We start from the raw sequence: 19949 nt of genomic DNA, 5'->3' as shown, positions 1-19949 counted from the left end.
GGACAGCAATCCAGAAGACAATCATCCGAACTAGAAGGAAATCTCCATTAGCTGGCAATCATACCCATATCCTCTCCTCTAGGATATCACCCATTAAAATTATAACCATTACATTATCATTGTCCAAGCAGGGAGAATTTCTCTCAACAAAGTGATTGATATTTCCTGTTCTATTAAGGCCAAGGCTTCTTGTTGAGATAAATTTTTCCCTACTCAGACAATGATAAAGTAATGGAACATGACAAAAATTGTTGTACGCCTAACTTGCGACACTAACAAAGTCAGCTTCAATGTGGTTTATCCAGGCTAAGAGAAAATGCTTATTTAAAATATAAATGAGTGGGCTTTTTAAGAAAACGTTCCCTGATACCTTAACGTTACAGTAGGTTTAGGCAAAGGAGAGGCAAAGGCTGCAACAGCTAACGACGACACATCCTCTGCCAGTGAAACAGGAGGAGAGCAAAGCTATTTAGTAATGAATAACTGTTTAATCTATGGACATTTTCTTGTGAAACTGAATTATAAAATATTTATCAATTTTCATCCATAAATATAAAATCCTTTGTAAAAATTACCTCTTGTACTACATTCTAAAGTCTGCATTTTTAACTTTAATCCAGACCCCAAGAAATTCGGTCACTGTTCAGTGAGCAGTCAAGACAGAGACTGGGGTGACTAATACACGCAATTGAAAGCCCTCTTATCACAGTCCCCATTATCAGCAACTGCGAAAGGCAGCGCCGCTCCTGGGAAGCGAGCAGCAGAACTCTCCTCGGTAAGGCTGGTGCTGCTAAGCAAACCTAAATGTGCCTGTGCTTGGAAAGTCAGTGCCAAGCAAACGTATTTCATTCTGGCAAAAAAGCGCTTTCGATTGCTAAACTGAGAAAGCCTCTGCAGGGTAGGACTAGCTACAGACACCCATCAATCATAAAAGCCAACATAAAAGAATTGGAGTCACTTTCCTATAGCTGAGAAAACCTTATGGAAGTTGCAAAAGCAACTGTCTGTTAGCTTACAAAGGAAAGCCCCATGCATTTTCCTGGACATGACTGATCCAAAGGCTCTTTTTCAGTTAATGCTGGAAGTAAAGTAAGGTTGTGGTACATCATGTGTGCAGCCACAGGCTTAATGTGTCAGAATTAAGCACAAATGAACTAAAACTTTTCCCAAACCACTTGGAAAAAAAAGGAATCGGGAAAGAAAAGCTATTTAGTAGATCATCACTGAAATGAAAGGCTTTATCTTTTTGCCTCTGTGCCACATTTTCCTGACATGTTGTAGAAATGTGAGTCACAATACATGAATGATGCAGCAGAAAAGACCCACTCTCAGATTTTGTAAATAACTCGAGAGTGTGCAACTTAAATTCCTGTTCTAATACTTAGAGGACAGCATTTCCTACAGTAAGCTGCATCACGGAGAAAGATAAGCAGAAGGGCAGAGAGAAGAATCTCTTCAGTAAGATGAGTATTCTTGTGCTCATTGGGATCGTCCACTGTATTACCATCCATCTTCAAGTGTTAAAACCGTAAGTGGAGCCTCCTCTAAAAAAACAGGTTGGCAGAGACTTTCTTCTCCTCTCTGCTTTCTCCTTAAGTTTTACTTTTCTTCCAGTTCATTTTAATGTGTGGCAACCGACTGCTACTTCTGCATCACCGTGCTTAGAAGCATTCATCCCACTGGCCAGACAGTGAAGCAGTAGTTGAAGTAATGTCTAAAGTTGTCAAAAAATTCTATCCCCTCTCTTAAGGTGGAGAAAATGAAAAAGGAAAGGACAGGAAACAACCTTAAGGCATTTGGCATTTAAGGAAATAAGAAACAGAATAAGGTATTTGCTATATTTATATTTTAAAACGCTGGCTGATACTTCTTATAGCACAACTTTGGCAGCATATGTAACTAAATTACCATTTATAATTTGAGCCACTGCGTTAATGTCTTTTCAGATAGCTGCTTCAGGAGTAGAACAGTTTTCACTGCTTTACCAAGGGACATCATGTGCTCTGCAATTACGTCTCATCTTGTAATAGGGAAATTTAAAATCTGTAAAGTCAAACTTTACAACCTTCAACTGTAAAATCACCACCACACATTTAATAGGTAGAAGATTGCCATCGTGAAGTCTCCTAGTGCTCCGATTTGAAAAATGATTGAACTCTCATTTCATACCTTTACAAACTCTAAGTAGTCCATGTTTGTTCTTTCTCCACCGAGCCTCACCGGAACTAATATAATTACAGCTTTTGTGTCTGTTTCTCCAGAATCCATAAAAGAACACTGTCTGTCAATAACATCTGAACTGTAGACTGAAAGGAGACACAAAAACATTGGTATGTAAGATACAGCTTTTCAGGCACACCTACAGAATGACATCACCAGGTCTGACAAACTGTAACTGCAGTCCTTTGCAAATATCACTGCCCTCCTGAAATACAGCTCCTGAGCAACTCTGATGAAAGACAGTGTTATCCTTCCCTGTTTTCAGCAATACTTTTAGTAATCAACTGCTGCTGAAGTAAGACACTTTGCTGGGAAAATGCAGAAGGATGAGGTTAGGAGAAAGAGTAATTTAAAGGAGAAAGATAATTTAAAACTTGAAACCCTACACTAACAGAAACATAAGCATGTTGGTAATAATAATCATCAATAATAGATTTTAATAGATATTTACATTCACTGCCTGAAGTTAATGCAAAGCAGTCACTGAAAATGAGTGAAAATACTTCATGTAGTTATTGCTTATTTCCTCCAAATTAAAAGGGATAAGAGCATCATCACCAGGGCATAGAAATGAGAAACAAACAGAAGTTTCCACTGTCAGTTTAGGTCAGGTGAGGGCATACAGTTAGCCAGTGTCTGTTTAAAACTGGTGTGATTGATTTCCCATGGAGGTTGTTGTTCTTCATCTTACCAACACCAGCCATGACTTAACTAGCATTTCTGGCCGCTAAACACAGCTACTAAGACTTACATTTGAAAGACTACATTCATTAGCGTAACATTTCACCATGTTCAGGTTTTTTTTGTGATCATTTTCTGCTCCTGAACATCCACAGCCCTGAGCTCCTCTGCCCGCTGTTGGTGATTCAAAGTGCCACGCTGCAGCACAAGGAAGGTTACCATGGGCTGTACCACTGACTGGCTCGCTATCCTCCTCGCATCTCTGTACTCAAAGCCAAAAAGACTTCTTCCTGTTCTAAGAGACTGGTTCAGCATTTTTTTTCCACTAGGAAAATGGGTAAAAAAGAAACCTGTGATGCAAAAGAAAAGAAAATTTAACTAATAAGGCTACTCTAATTGAAATGAAATATTTTTATCTTGCTTGGTTTAGGAAAGTAGATGTCAGGAAGATATGGAAGCTGTTACTAGCCTACTATTCAAACAACACTGAGGCAGAATACAAAAAAGATTAACTAAGATAAGTGCTCAGGCTCCACAAATTCGAAGGTATTGGAGGCAGACAGACTTCCTGGATTCTGAATTTCACTGTCCTAGTAAGAAACCAAACAAGCAATGTTTGAGGCTTTCAAGTTGTGATGTCTGAGTCTCAAAAGACAAACATCTGCCTGCATCAAGAACTCCTTTGTCTACATAATCTCAGTTATATGGGTCCATTGTTGAGTTTTTTTCTTCCTTTAGGGCTTTATTGTTGAGAGCTTATGAAAGGCATAAAGAGCATCTACAGTGTTAGCAAGAATCTACAGTCACAGCATTTACCTGTACAATCCTGAGCAACATAGACTGTTACTCCCTGCAGCTCAGGGTCTCTCGCTTCTTCAACAGCTTTTCTAAGTACAAACACAAAACTATCATCTCAGGTTATAAAAAAAATGACATTAAATAAACACATATTGTTAGATTTTTAGAAACACGTTGGGGTTTTTTAAACCTGTTTGGTGCCTTTTTATTTTTGTTTTTTAATTCAAGATGCCTTCTATTTCTGATCAATACAGATGTAGGGAGATTTTTAAAAGCAAACAAGCAAACAAAATTACACAAACAATACAAGTGCAACCCAGATCTAGTATGCATGGCAATGCTTTTTCCAAGCAGAGATAGCACTGCCTAACATCTTTCCATTTAGAACATTTTTCTGTCCTGTATATTGGCATAATAAAGGCTAAATTTGCTGACAAAGATATTATTTTCAACTTGATAGATCTCCTTAGTTGACCTCAGTTCATATAAGTAGCCACGCATTGGCACCCCTTCCCTCCTGAAATAAAAGTCAGCTCATAAAAAGCTATAGGGTTTTGCCAAAACTTTCTAAAAGATCACTGCAGCATTAGGCTGCCCTCAGAGGGATAAGAGTAATGCAGCTAAAAACTAAAAAGCAAATATATGTCAGTAGTCTGAAGCATGATTATAAATCAAGGACAATATTTGTAAAGAAATTAAACTCTTCAAAATACAACAGTAGCCTTTGACTTCCAATACATGGTTGCATTAAATGATCACTGTCCCTTTATTCCACAATATATTCTGAAGAATTGCTTAATGCAGTCGTTCTCAAGTAATGGGAGTGCTGTACATTCTAAGCACTGCTAGGGAGGAAGTGAGATCTGGGAAAGGAATCCTGGGCGGTGTTTCAGATCACCACTGAGTTTATGTTAAACGGCTGCTGGAACAGATGTTTTTTCCCCACGTACCAGGGAAATAGGTTTCTGCAATTTAAAGCAAGCAAAAAGAGTTCTGACAGTTTCTATTACCACGAAAAAAATTCAGGAAAACACATAAATAACACTAACCTGTCACATCACCGTATGTATGTGCATGAATGCACACACACACACCACAGCATTTCTGGATAGGTTTCACCTGAGATGAGTCTGTTTCTATACTAAATAGCAAAGCTGTTCCATCCACATATAAAGAAACATACCAACTTTGACGCCTTCTGCTTAAATGACTTATTAGTGATTTAGTTTATAGGTGAACTGGTATCTAACAACATAAACATAGATTATAAAAAAAAATCTGTAATATTCAAAGAAATGGCATGGAAAGGCACCGTAGTATGGAGAAATTTGACTTTCCACTTTTTTTTTAAGCCACACTGAATGTCACAGACCCTTTACTTTTACTGTGATATAATTATAATATTAATAGTCCCATACATTTACAGTTTCACAAGAATTTGATATGTGCAAAGAAATGCTGAAAACATCAATTTTAGCTCTGACATTTCATTACACTATCAGTACATTACAGCCCCCAGGTTACAGTATAAAAAAAAAATCTATAATGTTATGCATGTTCCAAGGTTGAAAGAGTGGTTAGTTTTTAGAACATTTCACTCAATGAAGCTCTACTTAAAATGAAACTCTACTTAAAAGCCCAGGTTTGGGAGAGACCCTGGGACTCCTACTGCCCAATGGACAGGAAAACAGGAATGTTGGTTTGTTGTGAATTAAGACTGAACAGCGGCGCCGAGTTTACTTCCTGCACCTGCTGCTATTTCCACTCCTGCCTCTGAAAAAAGCTCTCCAATTGCTGCTAATATGGACATTTTATAAAGCCAATAATGATCAGCGAGATGTTCAATTAAGCTGAAGTAATCTCATGACGCTCGGAAATGCTTTTCCCATAATGTGTACAGCACTGTAACAACAGAGAATAACCATACTTTTACCTTAAAATGTGTGCAACAACTGCAGGCCCGTACCAATCTCCAGCAATTTTCCCAGACTTCTTTCCATATTCTATTAGCTGATGTAAGCCAAAAGCTGCCAGCGGAGAGTCGCCAAACCAAGAAATTATTTTTCTGTGATAAACTTCATTTCTCATTTCACTGTCACCACAGTCTCTCCTTAGTGTTCTCTCCTGATGGTGTGACAGGATCTTGGGCTCTCTTTCTGCTGTAAGTGATGCTTCCAACGATGCTGTCAGCTTTTTAACTGTGTGGGCTGTCCAGGATTCAGAATCTGAATTTTCAATGTCCAAGGCATCTGGCCAGACCCAGGCTGCAGGGGGGATTTTTAAATGCACATTAGGCATACTGTTAACTTCCTGGTATAATCAGCAAAGCACCCTCCTTTCTCCCCACAGGTTCTCCAGGCCAACAATAAGTACTTCATATAATGTGATGCAAACAATAGTGCTCAAATGTAAACGAAGAACTGAAATGCAACAAGATTTGCTTTTATCTTCTGCTAGGAGATGGGAGAAAAGAAATACAGCTATCAGAACTCTTGGTGAGCAATTTATGCTGAGATCACAGGTCAGACTGTGTGATCCCACTCAGCTAACAGATAAAAGACTGACCTGATTACAAGGCACAGAATAGAACAATCTCATGTACTTAAAATACAGAAATTAGCTACTAAGCACCATCTAAACAGTTTTGATCATGTCAAATGAGTTTCAAACCCTGATTTTTATTATTCTGGTTTGTCAGATGTTAAAAAAACAGGCAAAGTTGGGGAATTTCTCATGTAAAAATGAATGCTGCTTCTTGGTGCAGCATCCAAGCAGACTGGCAGAAAAATACAGTGCACTTCTTTAGGTAATAAATTTGTCAATTCTTAGGTTTACTCAGATTACAAGGCAAGCCCATTTAAATGTTCAGCACAGTATCTGCAGCGTGCATTTCTAGAAAGAGGTTCCTCTAACAATGCGTCCTCCCTGTCTTGTTCCTATTAATAACATAATGGTGGTTCAGCACATCTAGAGAGCAGTAATGCTTCCCTTGTCAGATGACTGAAAGTCTCTCCCACAAGTCTGAACAACTATTTGCAACACAGAGGATGTGAGGAAATCTCTACAACAGTGACCTTACTGTTAGATCAAAAACCATTCTGAAATCCTCAGCGAGTGCCCCAGACGGCGGTGGGCGGCTGCTGTGTGCCAGGAGGGAACAAACCCTACGGATGCAGCTGCTCAGAGAGGCTGTGGATGCCCCGTCCCTGGAGGTGTTCAAGGCCAGGTTGGATGGGGCTCAGGACAGCCTGGTCTAGTATTAAATGTGGAGGTTGGTGGCCCTGCCTGTGGCAGGGGTGGTTGGAGATTCATGATCCGTGAGGTCCCTTCCAACCCAGGCCATTCTGTGATTCTGTGATTCATTCTGTGAGGTGCTTTTTCCCAACAAGTCACATTTCAGTAAGCTGCCATCACAGCAGCAAGAGGAATATTTTCAAATTGAGAGAGCAAGAACTGCAGCCCTCCCTGTAATTCTTGCTGATGTATCCATGTAAAAGTCTAAGAAACAAAGAGGAAGCACAGAGACAATTGCATTTTAATTCCAAAATCTAACTTAGGACTCCATACAGTCACAACTACTGCAAGACCATACATGGTCTTTTCTAGACCACTTCCACTTTTCTACGTATTTGAAAATGTTAGAAAATATTAGAAAAAAGTTATATTTAAGGGATTTGTATTTCCCAGTACAAGATTTCCAAATATTTTCATATTTGGAATCAGTTGAAAGGAATAATGTTAATGTATGTTTTATGACTTATAGTATCTTCAGCAAAGGGAACACTCAGTAAGCCAAGCTGACATTTCAGTGATGACATTGCCAAGAAAGACAACTTTGTGATGCAGTTAGCTTGGAACCGCGCTCACAGCTTACAGCATATTTGCACAGTAAGTACAAAGCATGATCAAAACAGGCTTTCAAAACTATCTGCTACTAAAATATTCCTGAGGACTACTGAATAGCCTTGTCAACAATAAGTTGTATTCTAACTAATGTGCCTGGATGGCTTGGGGCCCTTCTCTTGGATCATTCTGACAACAAACAGTGGTGAGAGAGGAAAGGGACAGCTCTTTGAAGGGGCAGTCTGGTAGATTATGAAAGGGATTGAGGAAAAGAGGATGAAAAGACAAGGTGGGTAACTACGAGATCCAGAAATAGCTCTGGGCAGGACAAGGCTCAGCTTAAAAGAATGGGGCTGGCATGCATGCTTTGCCTTTGAAAGCAGAAAGTGTTCCAAGTCTCCTAAAGCTAGTTCTTTCAAACAGCTGTGATTGAAAGAGTATTCTGAGATAGACGAGGAGGGGAAAAAAAAAGAGAAGTACATGGGGAAAGGGAGGAAATGAGCTAGTGAAAATTTCAACACAAAGAATGATGTATGGAAGTTAGATTAAAATCCTTCTATTAGCTCAATATATTAATACTAGAAGAAATTGAATAATGTACAACTTAAAAACTGATAAAAGAACATCACTTTTGCTATAGCCCACAGCTATGGGCTGTGGAACTCATTTCCACATCTTCAGTTCAAGAAACGAGGAAGATTCAAGAGAATTGGACATTTACATGGCTAATAGCAATACAGGTATGGGATCACAATTTTTTCTTGTATTTCACTTCCAGTTTTCAGTGTCTTTCTTTGACAAACCCTATGTATAGGAACTGTTGAGTCACGGCCTGAACCACTGATTGAGCACCTGAGGAAAGGACCCGGTCAGCCCTGGGAGCACAGGTGAAGGCAATTCAGCTGTGTGACTGGAAGGGATGGAGCCTGGCTGCACCTCTCTTAGACCTCATTTAAGGGCTGACTGCCGCTGGGGATAGATCTGTGGTTGGAGATCTCTCCTTGGTGAAGCTTTCCTCTACAAGCCTAGAATCTTCTGATACAGGTGAGCAATCTTCTTCCCTTTCCTTATAGCATCTTTCTATCGTACTGGTCCTTCCATCATCACATCTTTGTTGTAATGCCTTTCCCATCATATTGATCTGTCCAATTGCTACATCTTGCTACTCTCCTTTTCAAAATTGGAAGAGCAGATCAACTAAAGCAATGCTCTGCCATAACATAACAATTCTAGTATCAAGGAAAAGAAGTCCAGAACGAAAACTAGCTGAAATTTCAGATTCTGGCTATCTGGAGACTTCCATGCTCCCACCAAAGTGCCTGTGCTTAATTGCACCAAACACAGAGCTCCTTGCTTGTAGCTTACCTCTACCAAGGAAATGAAGCATAAGGCCTTGAGCCAGCAACATCTGACCAGTTCTGAGTGTGCAGCCCCAGCCACAGTCCGTTGTTAGTGCAGACCCCTTTATCTGAGGAAATTCTTCTCGGTAAGTCAGCCATATTCTAGAAATGAAATCTTTACGGAACTCCTCAACATTTCCTGAAATCTCTGTGTTGATTTTATCAAAGTTGGATCCCTCTGTAGAGAGTTCACCAGATTCTGTAAGGCAAAGCATAACTTAAGTCGGTACAGGACTTCTGTTACTGCAGTGAAAATACAATATACAACTCTGTAATAAGAGAGATAGGGCAAAATTGTATTTGAAGTAATTGTTACTTGTAACAAGGAGAGAAAATTGCAGGGCAAATACATTAGAAATGTGCCAGCTGGGGGAAAAAAAAAAAAGTAAGAGCCAACAAGTGTCATTAGAACTGCTCACCTGCAAGGAAACAACTGCTTAATTCACCCAAACAAACAGTCTAATAGAGATATTCAGGAAAAAAAAATACTTTTAAAATTGCATTCTGGAAAATGATAATGAAGGTTTTGGTGTCACTCTTTATATGAGAATTGTCACTATCTATGGTTTTGTTGTTTTTTTTTTTTTTTTAGAAAATCTCAGTTTGATAGGTAAACAAAGTGTAATTTGGAGGGCTGCTATTTACAGAACGAATGAGACTTCACAGCAAAATGCAGATAAAGCAGGTTAGGATGGGCTGCATTAGTGGTGGTGCACAACATATTTAAATATAAATTTTTCTAAGCTTTTCTCATTCACATTTTGAGTTCAGTAATTGTTAAAGAAGGTCCTTTGAGAGCATTAAAAATATATACACAGAGTTCTTGCCAAGTAAGACTGGAATGTGTTACGTGATGTCTACATACCATCAGATTTGAAGTGGTAACATTTTCCCAGCAGAAAGACTGGAGAGTTTCTACTGAAGTAAGTTTTTGTTTTCAATACCCAACCTGAAACAAATGCAGAACAAATACAAATTTCTGAGTGAATTACTCCAAAAAGACATTTCTAGTAGCATCTGATTAAGCCAAAGGTAAGCCCCAAAGGACAAGTAGGTATAAATGCACTAAAATCAGGATTCAGTTCCATACATAACAAAAATGGGTAATACTACAAAACAGAGATAAGTGTTCTGTCCTAAACTTCATAATTATCCATATATAAACACTTGAATGCTAATGCAATTTTGCTACTGTGCAGAAATTGTTGGGATACAGAGGTGTCAATGCTGAGTTGAAGTTGCTTTGTCTTGACTGGAAATTCATTACTGTGTGGTTTGATTTGGTGAGGTTTCCATCCTCTCCAGTAATATACAGTAGGCTCTATCTATGACCAATGAAAATGCAAGGCTATTAACTTACCTGTGGCATTAACTAAATGTACTTCATCACAAAATTACAGTGCTTGGGAAAAATGCCTGCCATCCGGTGGAGATGGGATTTCACCAAACGCCATTTCACTTACTGTATTTCATGTTGTTCCATGCTGACATGAACTTCGATTTTATCTTTTCCACTTCATCTGTCCCTGTGGCCTCCATATTCAAATTCTGGAGAAAAAGCCATCGCTGTCTTGCAAGGCATTAAATTCTGCTACTGTAAAAACAAAACTATAAATGTATCCACAGCACAGAGAACACAGGGCATAGTATCACTGCCTGCATGTGGCCAGAAACAGTAACAGTTGCTGAGAAGCAATCACATGTTCCATGAATAAATAATAACATTTAATTCCAAACATACGCTAATAAAATTACCATACAAAGCTAAATAAAATATAATGTTCTCTGACAACTCTCTGTTGCACAACAAACTGATCTAGAGCATACAAACTGTGCTAATGTATGTGTGCATTCATTCCAGTTTGCAGTGCAATGAAGAGCTGTATTTCACTGAACAGAATAGACACTATTCTTTTCTGCTGAGAAGAGTACAGTAAGTATCTTCTCCTCTGAGAGATTCAGGGCACCAACAAGCATACCTTGGCATGAGAAACTGCATTAGCTTTAGATTTCTAATCAAGACTTTCCTAAGCCACAGTGTATGTGCATTGGAGGAACTGACAGACACAGAGCGTGTTTTGTTGTGTGTGTGTGCACAGCAGAAAATAGTTATCAACAATGTGTGCAATGACATAATTCTGAACAGAATTAACTTGTCAGAAGATGAGCAGAATACTGCCATCAAATCCATGTTTGGCTTACATCTCTTCTGAGTACCACCTGCGGTTGAAAAAGGCTCTCTTCTGATTGGATCGAGCACACAAATGTGGGAGAAGACTGATGGCTTTCTGCTCTTGAGGGGTGACAATTGGCAAAATCCAAGTTTGATTAGCCTTGAATTAAGCTGGGTTTTTGCAGGGGAGAGAAGAGAAAGACTGTTAAAGGTTGGGTTTTGATTTGTCACCTCCCCTTTTTTTCCTGTAGGGAAGAAAGGACTGCACAGATGAGCAGCACTGACTAGCTGGCCAAACTGGTGAGAGTAGTGTTTGCAGGAGGTGTGCTTCCTCTGGTCAGTCCTCGTGTTATGGATCAGAGATGCCATTTATGTAGAGACCAGTGGTTGCCACAAAAGCCAGTAACTCTAAAAGCTCCCCCTGGCTAAAATTAGGAATGGAACAAACTCTGCTGTTCCTAAAAGGGCTGAAGGAAAAATGATGAAATGAGGAAAAAGCTCATTTTCCTCTAAAGACAATTTTCCTTTAAAGACAATGTGCTGTCATGTGTGCACATCCTTCTTCCAGCCTGGTACAGCTCTTCCTTGGTGTTGTGATAAACATGTGAAAAGGATTTCAAAGAAAAATGCAACATGAAACAGGCAAATCTGTTCTGCTTGAAAAATACAGCCCTCCCATTAGCACAAGAATTCCAGTTCCACTGAGATTAATAGGAGAAGGTGGCTGTGAATGTGGATCTGGGCACAATGCAGCCCATTACAAACCTACAGCCGATGGTTTATACTGGAGCTGCCTCGTGTAGAGGTTATGTGGGGCACACACGATGGCAGCGTTGGTACCTCGGGGTGAAGTCCCGTCCTTGTGGGCTGCTGCTGCCTGCTGTGTGATGGGCTGTGGGCAGCACAGGGGCTGTTCGTTGGGGTTTTCCCCGTGCCTCCTGACAGCCGAGCAGCCCAGCAGCTGCACTGGAGGGCGAGTGGTGTCTAAACGGGGCTGCATCGTTTATTAATTAAAGAGTGACGATCGCTCTCACTTTTTTTCCAGCCTGTACAGACACGGAGTTTGTGCAACGACAGCGAGCGCGACTCACGGGGAGAGCACCCAAGGAAAGGCCAGGAGGCCGCCCCGGGACCTTCCAGCTGTGAGCGCATCGCGGGGTGACGTTTCCTGAAGGACACGTGAAGCAAAACAGCGCGTAGCCGCGTTCTGTCACAGCCTGCGCTACAGACGGCACATGTCACCGCTCGGGACCTCCCCGCACCGCCCCTCACGGCGGGGCCGTTCCCAGCCGGGCCGAGCCTCAGAGCCGGCACCGCGCAGCCCCGGCCCGCCCCGCGCTCACCGCTGCCCTCGGGCCCCGCCTGAGGGTGCGCGCCGCCGCCGCCATTACGTTTCGCTTCGCCTCCCTCACCTGCCCGCGGTCGCCTTTCTCTCCGAAGCGGCGCCCCGCGGAGCGCTGCGGGGCGATCAACGCTTCCCCGCTCGCGCCGCCGCAGCGCCGCGACCCTTCGCGGCCGCCGTACCGGGGGGCGGAGCGGCAGCCGGCACCGCGGCCCTCTGCTAAGCCTCCGCCCCGGCTGACGGGCGGGATGGGGCCCGCCGCTTACCGCGCGGTGAGCCCCGTGGCGCAGCCGGCTGAGGAGCGGCCCGCCGGTGCTCAGCCGCGAGGGACCCGCGAAGGACTACAGCTCCCAGCGGGCGCTGCGGCGGCGGGCGGCCGGGCCGGCGGCGCTCCCGCGCGGAGCGTGCCGGGAGCTGTAGTCCAGCGGGAGGAGGGCAGGGCTGCGCGCGAGCCTTCGGGAAGGCGGGCGCAGGGCGGGCGGCGCGGCGCCTCACGTCCCCTCACCGCGCCTCGCAGCCCCTCACGCACAGCCGCTGTAGCTCCACCGCAGCAAAATGGCTCCAAAATCCTCAGGGCCGATGGGATTTAAATCCCCAGCAGAAACTTCAGTGCGTGCTGGCACTTCAAATCGCTTTTTAAAGTTTATGTTCTAAAAGTACGCCAGAGGAATCGCACCTCTCAATTTCCTGAGAGGAGCAGCCTGCTGAGCGGTTGGTTGTAGCATTTCATGAAGTCGGTTCTTCATCAGTCTGTCCTCCGCTGAAAAATAATCACTGGATGTGTGGGGAATGAATGTTTGCCTCCCCCCCCCCCCCCCAAAAAAAAAAAACAAAAAAAACAAGAACACCAAAAGAAACACCAACAGAGAACTGCAGGATGCAGCTTAAATTCCATACCCCACACTCCCCTTGAGTAAGGCCGTCCCTGCGCTTGGCACTGCAGCAGCACACCTTTGAGTTCATGAGGAAAACATGCTTTTTTTTTTTCTTTCCATGTAGTGATTTGACTGCCTTCTGCTGGCCAGAGGCCGTCCGGTTGTGCTTACATATTTTTTATAGCCAGCACATTGTAGTACCAGGTCTAAAGTTAACCTTCAGAAGGATAAGTGCCAACGACTGGCTTTAATGTTGGCTGCTTTTTCTTTTATCTACTGCCACGTGGATCGGGTCCACAAGCACACGAGATCTTGGGTATTAATGTGCAAAGCAGAAGACAAACCTTGTTTCAAGGATGTAGCTGTTGGGTTGGAGCCGGGATGTAGGAGCTCAGCACTCCGCTCCCTCCTGCCCTTCAGCTCACCGCTGCACGCCCATAAATCAGCCATCCCAGCCCTTTGGGGGAATCCTTCAAGCTCCAGCAGTGAGCATCTCCACACAGCAGCTGTTGCTGTTTCTTCCCAAAGCCGGAAAGGAGCAGTGATACAGGGAAAGTTGCATTCACGCCCTGTACGTATTCCAAGCCAAGATAAAGATTTTAAAGTAAAACACGCTTGCTGTTTGTATTAAAGTCATGAAAGACTGTCCCTACAGTCCAGGTAATCTGTCAGCGCAGAAGGAGACAGGCCTCCCGCCTTCCAAATGTTATGACCCGTTTTAGAAATAATAGTTCTTTAAAGTTTCATCTTTGCTTATATTTTCAAAGACAAAGATGAATGTGCTTGTCTGTTTGTGTATGGTCTCGAATATTGAGAGCTCAGTAGCTCACATGGCTTGGATTTGGGTAAATATTGAACAAAGAATTATTCAGTTGATCAAATGAAATGACTGTTCCCTTGCCTGAAATTAGTTGCCTGCACCTTCCTGCTCTGAAATTTAATAACCATGCCCTTATTTGATAGGCCACACAATATGCCATCTGGATATACATTGTAAATCCCTCAGGCAATCAGGTTATGAGAATGAAGATATTTATTTTCTGCTTTTTGCATCAGTCAGATCATGCAAAACAAAGCTTTGATTGCAAAATAATTCCACAGGCAACCATAAATAACTACCTGTAAAGAGAGTTTCCTTCACCTTGACTAATGCCTTCTCTGTAGGAAAGATTTGCAGAAGGAGTGGGAGAAAACATGTTGCGTTCAACAGAATTCTAACAAACGTCACATAGTCGACGCTTGCAACATTTTAATACCATAAAGGCCATGCAAACCATCTATTTGTGCTAAATTAGTGTGGTATGAGTAATGAAGTATTTCAAATCTGTGATTATGGAAGATGTAATTTGTCTTTCCTTTTTTAGTAGGTGAGCGGAACAGGTAACACAAAGAGGCAGCATCAAAAAGACTAAGAATTAGAGAAGATGCTCTCTGCTTTATGGATGTCTGAGATACCATGGTAACACCACTTCTGTGCACTACGGAACGGTAAGACAGCACCAAATTGCTGGGCAGTTAGGAGAATGAGGATGCTCCTGTATCTGCAGCTAGGCTGCTAGTTCACCCCTGGGATCTGAGCATCCATCAGTAATATGCAGTATGTTTAGAAACAGCCGTGTGTGTGTTTTGTAAACAGTGCAGACCTTAGGTCAAGCAGCTGGAAAGAAGAGAATTTTTCATTGCTTATTTTTAGTTTAATTTCCTAGGGAAGTAAGCCATTTCTGGTCCATTTCCCTTTGGAAAGTTTTATGATCACTCTGCAACGTAATCAGGTTTGTAGAGCCTTGAAGATACTACATACCTCCAGTTTTTGTGGAACAGCTGCTTAAGTAGAAAGAGATGCTGTGATAGGATAAAGGGAGAACACTGCAATCCAGGCTGTGTAATTCTGCTGCTCTCAGAGCCGCTTGTTAGAATATTTTACTCTAAGGTCACTCCCACTCATTCAAGAGCAGAAAACAGACACACTTCTAACAGCGTTGTTTGTGCTTAGCAACACTACTGGAAATAGAATGGTTAGATAAAGAATGCAGAGCTTTGTAAAGACTAGAAGTGTTTTTAATTAAAATTTAACAGCTGTGATGAATATTTTGTTTCTGAAGCAAACCTGTTACTGTAGAATGTCATGGGTTTCCCAAAGAAACTGGAATCTTCAAGGTTAATAGCTAATGCGAGCGCACAGCAAAGCAACAAAGAACCGTGTACATCTGAGGAAACCTTTCAGAGAACAAAGGATTCTCCCATGTTGCTTTCCCACGTGCATGCACAGACTTTGTGACTGTGCTGTCAGCCCAGCGGTCCCTTTACAGCCAAGCCACCTCTCTCCCAGAGTGTCACCCTGCTCACGTGTGCCTGCTGTGTCCGTCTGCCCGTGGAAGCAATTGTGGCAGCACTATGTGCACCATCCTCAAAGCACCTCTCCGAGATGAAAGGGACAAACTGAGCATGGCCCCCTGCGGACATTGCAGTTTAGGTATTTGCCTCCACAGATTTTACCAGTGTGATTCTGCTCATACCACTCACTCCGTCCAAAAACTGATTTTCATACCCTATCCCGGGATCAGGCTGGGGAAGAGCACTGCTGTCCCTAAGAAAGGAAACGTGATCCTCCACTGGGACAGGCTCAGGGGCTGGGAAATTTTGCTCTAGGCAGGCGGCTGTTTTATGCACAGCTGTTTTGCAGTAGTTGACATGATTTAAATTCAGTCCCCAGAGCCGCAGCGTATCTCTCTTGCTGTGTGTAACTTCTGATCTTCTGATGGCACCAATGAAGACCACTGTTCCCTTTAAAACTGATCTTTGAAACACTACACATAGGGCACCTCGGCTCCATTAGTTTTTGCTACGCCTGACTTGAGCTGTCTATAAAAGAAATAGCATGGACGTGAGGAATGTGAGGAAGGCTACAGGCGCCCCCACACTCCTCACTCCTTTACTCTGCTATCCTTAGTTGCCCATTCACCCAGTAGAATCTGGGCACTGGGCAAATGAGGCTGCTCTTCCTTGCCCTGAGAACACCAACATCTTCACTCTTGCCACACCTCTTGAAACGATAACCATGCATGTACGGTTTGTTCATGTGTGGTTCCTCAACTTCAAAGAAACGACTTTCAAGAGAGAGGCAGAGATTTGGCCCTTCATTAATTTAATTCGTTTCACTTAGCTGCCAGTAGATGGCTCTCTGAATTTACAGACCCGTGTTTACTTCTTTGTTTATTGACTTCTGCTGGACACATTTGCAGTGGAAAATGTTTCCAATGTTTTTGCTTTGAGGAAGTTTACGTAAGAAGAACAAGGAAGCAGTGGCTGAGTAAATGGGCTGCTAACAAACAAGGCACAGGATCAGGTTGCTTTTAGCAAAATGTTTTGCAGCTACAGCACAAAAGATTTTTCTTGTACAGAACTCAACTTAGGAGTTATCAGACTCAATGAGTTACACCTGTGTTCAGAACATGCATTTAGCATATTTCATTATAACCAAGTAAAACTTGTTCTCAGTTAAAAAACAAAAACAATTTAGCCACTTATCTTAAAGGCTACATGTGGTTTATGGAAAGGAATGTTCTTCAACTTACAGCAGTGCTTCTTCATTCATTCTTCATTCACAGCTCTTCAGCGCGAGGGAGAGAAGGGCAGATGTTTCACAGACACACGTGTGTTGTAGAGCACCTTGTATAGGCTATGAGCTTTAGACAGGTAGATGCTCAGCCCCAGCACAGCTCACAGATGTAAACAGATACAGTGGAGACTCATCAACTTCCATAGTGTCCCTCACCTCCCAGTTCAGCATATGCTCTGTCCTGCTGAAGTATCAGTGTGCCCAGGAGAAGTGAGCATCACCCCCCAGCTTTTCACTGACAAGTGTGCTTGCTTGGGGCAGCAGATGCCTTACTGATGCTGTGCAGGTGGGCTAACTCCTTTGGGATGTAGTAGTCTTTCCAAGGCGGATTCATCCATCTTTGAAATCGCATGTAAAACAACACAAGTGCCTCCTTTTTTGCTTTCTAAAACATGGTTAAAAATTACAGTGTGTTGAGGCAGTGACTATTCAGTATCCTCACAGTGCTGATGTCAAGTTCCAGGCTTTAGTTACTGGGAATATGTAACCTCTACCCAGACATTAAATTACATTGGGCTGTTTGGAAGTACCAGCTGCAGTGTACACGTCCTTCCACTGAAGTTAGTCGTGATTTATCTGCATCCTCATTCTGAGATATCAGTCACCCTTGGGAACAGTGCATGTGCACAAACAACTTCATGAAAAACCAGCAGCCTACCACCCAGATATATTATCCATCACATGCATTTTCACCCTAATTAAAAGAAACCAGTTGTGTTTTCTACTCCAGGTAAAATGTGCCACACAGCAGTTGCTTTTGAATCTGAAGTTGCTTGTTTCCAAGAGATGTCTAGAGAAAAGTGTTTTTCAGACTGAAATTCCACATCACAGGTTGGTCACATTCTTCTCTTTACGAAGCATGAGTTTGTTTCTTCAGACAAAGCGCTTCCTCCTGTTAATTATCTTCACTTGCAAATGAGAAAACAGGCAGAAAGGTTATGTGACTCAGCGCCTGTCAGCGGCAGCACTCGCAGTAATACAGACGTGCCACAACGTCACTCACACCGATCTGTCAGTGATAGAGTCAGGATTTGTTGTCACCATGAATTCTGGTGTCTGCCATTGGTGAAAGATTGTGAAATACTCTCATTTCTTCCCCTCATATTTCTTTTCCCTTGATTTCCCTTGGCTAGTACTCCATACACCACAACATTTGGATTCAACCTGAAGGAGCTCTTGGGTCTCTTTACAAGGGCCAGCCTCTGATCTCTTAGTATTTAAAGTCATTGACACCAACTTTGTAGGCTGTTGCTGGGCTGTTAGAAGGTGATTAACAAATCTTCACCATGAGGGTGAAGTGAAGAAAGGTGAACTACCAAGGGGAAGTTCTTTCCTATGAGTGTGGTGAGCTGCTGGAACAGCTGCCCAGAGAGGCTGTGGATGCTCCATCCCTGGAGGTGTTCAAGGCCAGGTTGGATGGGGCCCTGGGCAGCCTGGGCTGGTATTAGATGTGGACGTTGGTGGCCCTGCATGCGGCGGGGGGTTGGAGCTTTGTGATCCTGGAGGTCCCTTCCAACCCGGGCCATTCTATGATTCTATGATTCTAGGTGGGATCCCATCCCATGCCCCATTTTAGCATATAGCAAATTGTACAAAGGCCCTTCACTGCGCAGGAGAGACTGTTACCACAATTCAAAGCTTGAATGCTCTCAGTTATCATCCTGCCCTTCCAGCAAGGCTGCCGCCTGTCTGGCGAGCGTGGCAGGGCACGACGTGTGTCGCCACCTCAGGCAGCAGTTCAGAGCTCTGCTATTTGTGCCAACTTGACTTCCCTTCCTTGCGGTTTCAGATGTCAGAGCACATCTGTGTCTCACCCACTGCCTTTCTGCTGGTCGCTTCCAGCACTGAGGCGGCTGTGCTGCTGGAAGCAGGTCTGCTGCAGCTCGTCTGGCCAAGCTTCAGCTCAGGAGCAGGCGGTGCAGAGCAGGACACTGACAGACAAGTGGTGGTGACCTCCGACAGCCCACACTGACAAACCAGCTGTAGAAAGCTTTAAATAAGGGCTACGTAGCTTTGGGGGATAATACTGAGCCAACTTTGCATGCACCTCCAACAGAACGAGTTCTGCTGTCGGGGTAGTAACTGATGGGAGGATGAAACCTGACATCCAGGAGGTCTCTTCTTCAACCACAGACACTGTGTCTGCACGGCAGGCTTTGGGGCTGGACTGCTCTGTGGCAGCTCCTGGCAGCAACAAGGATGTTCCCTTCCAGATAGCAGGACTCTCGGTTTCAGCGCAGAAGAGTCGTGCAGCAGCATTCCCCCTTCGGGCAGAACGAAACGAGCCCTCCTGCATCTCCACTGATGGCTCTTTGGAAAGGAAATTCCATGCAGGATAGGAAATATTTCTGGCGGTTCTGCACGTAAAGGACGGACAAAAACTCAGATGTAAGAAGGTGAATGAATGGCTGACCGGCTTATCCTGCCCGCCCTCTGCGACGGACCCATCCCACGTGCAGCTCCACACGGCAGCAGCAGTTCAGCAGCAGAACTCCTTGTCCTGCCACAGGCTGGAGATGTTTCCTCCCCTCCCCCTGGTGAGGAGCAGCCCTTTCTCCATTGCATACAATGGGGCTTTGCTTTGCAGCATCCCCATCTGCGTGCGTGCATCTGTGCACCGCGTGCCAGCACAGCCCTGTATCAGGCCACAGCCTCAGCCCCACCACATTCACTTTATACACGCGCAGAGTCTGATCAGCTCACGCAGGTACGCATCCGCAGATTTCAGGGCCCGACGTTCCCCGTGCAAACGCACACAGACAGAATAGCGGAGCAACGGCACACAGCTGGAAACCGCCGGCTTCTGCTGCTGGGGGAGGCGGTGCTGCAGCGCGCTGCGAGCGCCCGCACTGTGCACACAGCCGGCGTCGGGCCGCTGCACACGTGCTGCTTTTGGGCACTTCCGGGAGCGCTATTTATAGCCCTCTGCTTTAGAGTAACGCGCGGCACGTGTCGGCGCAGCGCTGGCTTTGGTTTACGTGTGAGGACGCGGCCTGGC

General features: G+C 43.7%; 1 protein-coding gene across 10 annotated transcripts in view; it reads right to left on the bottom strand.

Moving 5' to 3' along the window:
• ATG4C (autophagy related 4C cysteine peptidase) overlaps positions 1-19817 on the bottom strand; it is a 29082-nt gene extending 9265 nt beyond the window's left edge. For 2 of the 10 annotated variants that reach the window (XM_046944713.1, XM_046944714.1), the window contains exons 1-8: positions 13355-19817; positions 13134-13217; positions 10406-10536; positions 9808-9891; positions 8908-9141; positions 5633-5963; positions 3718-3788; positions 2170-2306 (exon numbers count right to left, since the gene is read on the bottom strand). In XM_046944713.1, the coding sequence (XP_046800669.1) occupies positions 2170-2306; positions 3718-3788; positions 5633-5963; positions 8908-9141; positions 9808-9891; positions 10406-10481 (933 nt within the window). In that variant the 5' untranslated portion in view covers positions 10482-10536; positions 13134-13217; positions 13355-19817. Of the gene's footprint in view, positions 1-2169; positions 2307-3717; positions 3789-5632; positions 5964-8907; positions 9142-9807; positions 9892-10405; positions 10537-11144; positions 11287-12458; positions 12617-13133 lie in introns of those variants that run through there. The other 8 variants (XM_040705179.2, XM_004936862.5, XM_040705178.2 and 5 more) reach the window with 5 other exon arrangements.
• Positions 19818-19949: the final 132 nt, after the last annotated feature.

Source organism: Gallus gallus, chromosome 8 (assembly GCF_016699485.2).
Source record: "Gallus gallus isolate bGalGal1 chromosome 8, bGalGal1.mat.broiler.GRCg7b, whole genome shotgun sequence".
NCBI lineage: Eukaryota > Metazoa > Chordata > Aves > Galliformes > Phasianidae > Gallus > Gallus gallus.
Note: the sequence above shows the minus strand (reverse complement) of the source record. Positions and strands in the feature narration are given on the sequence as shown.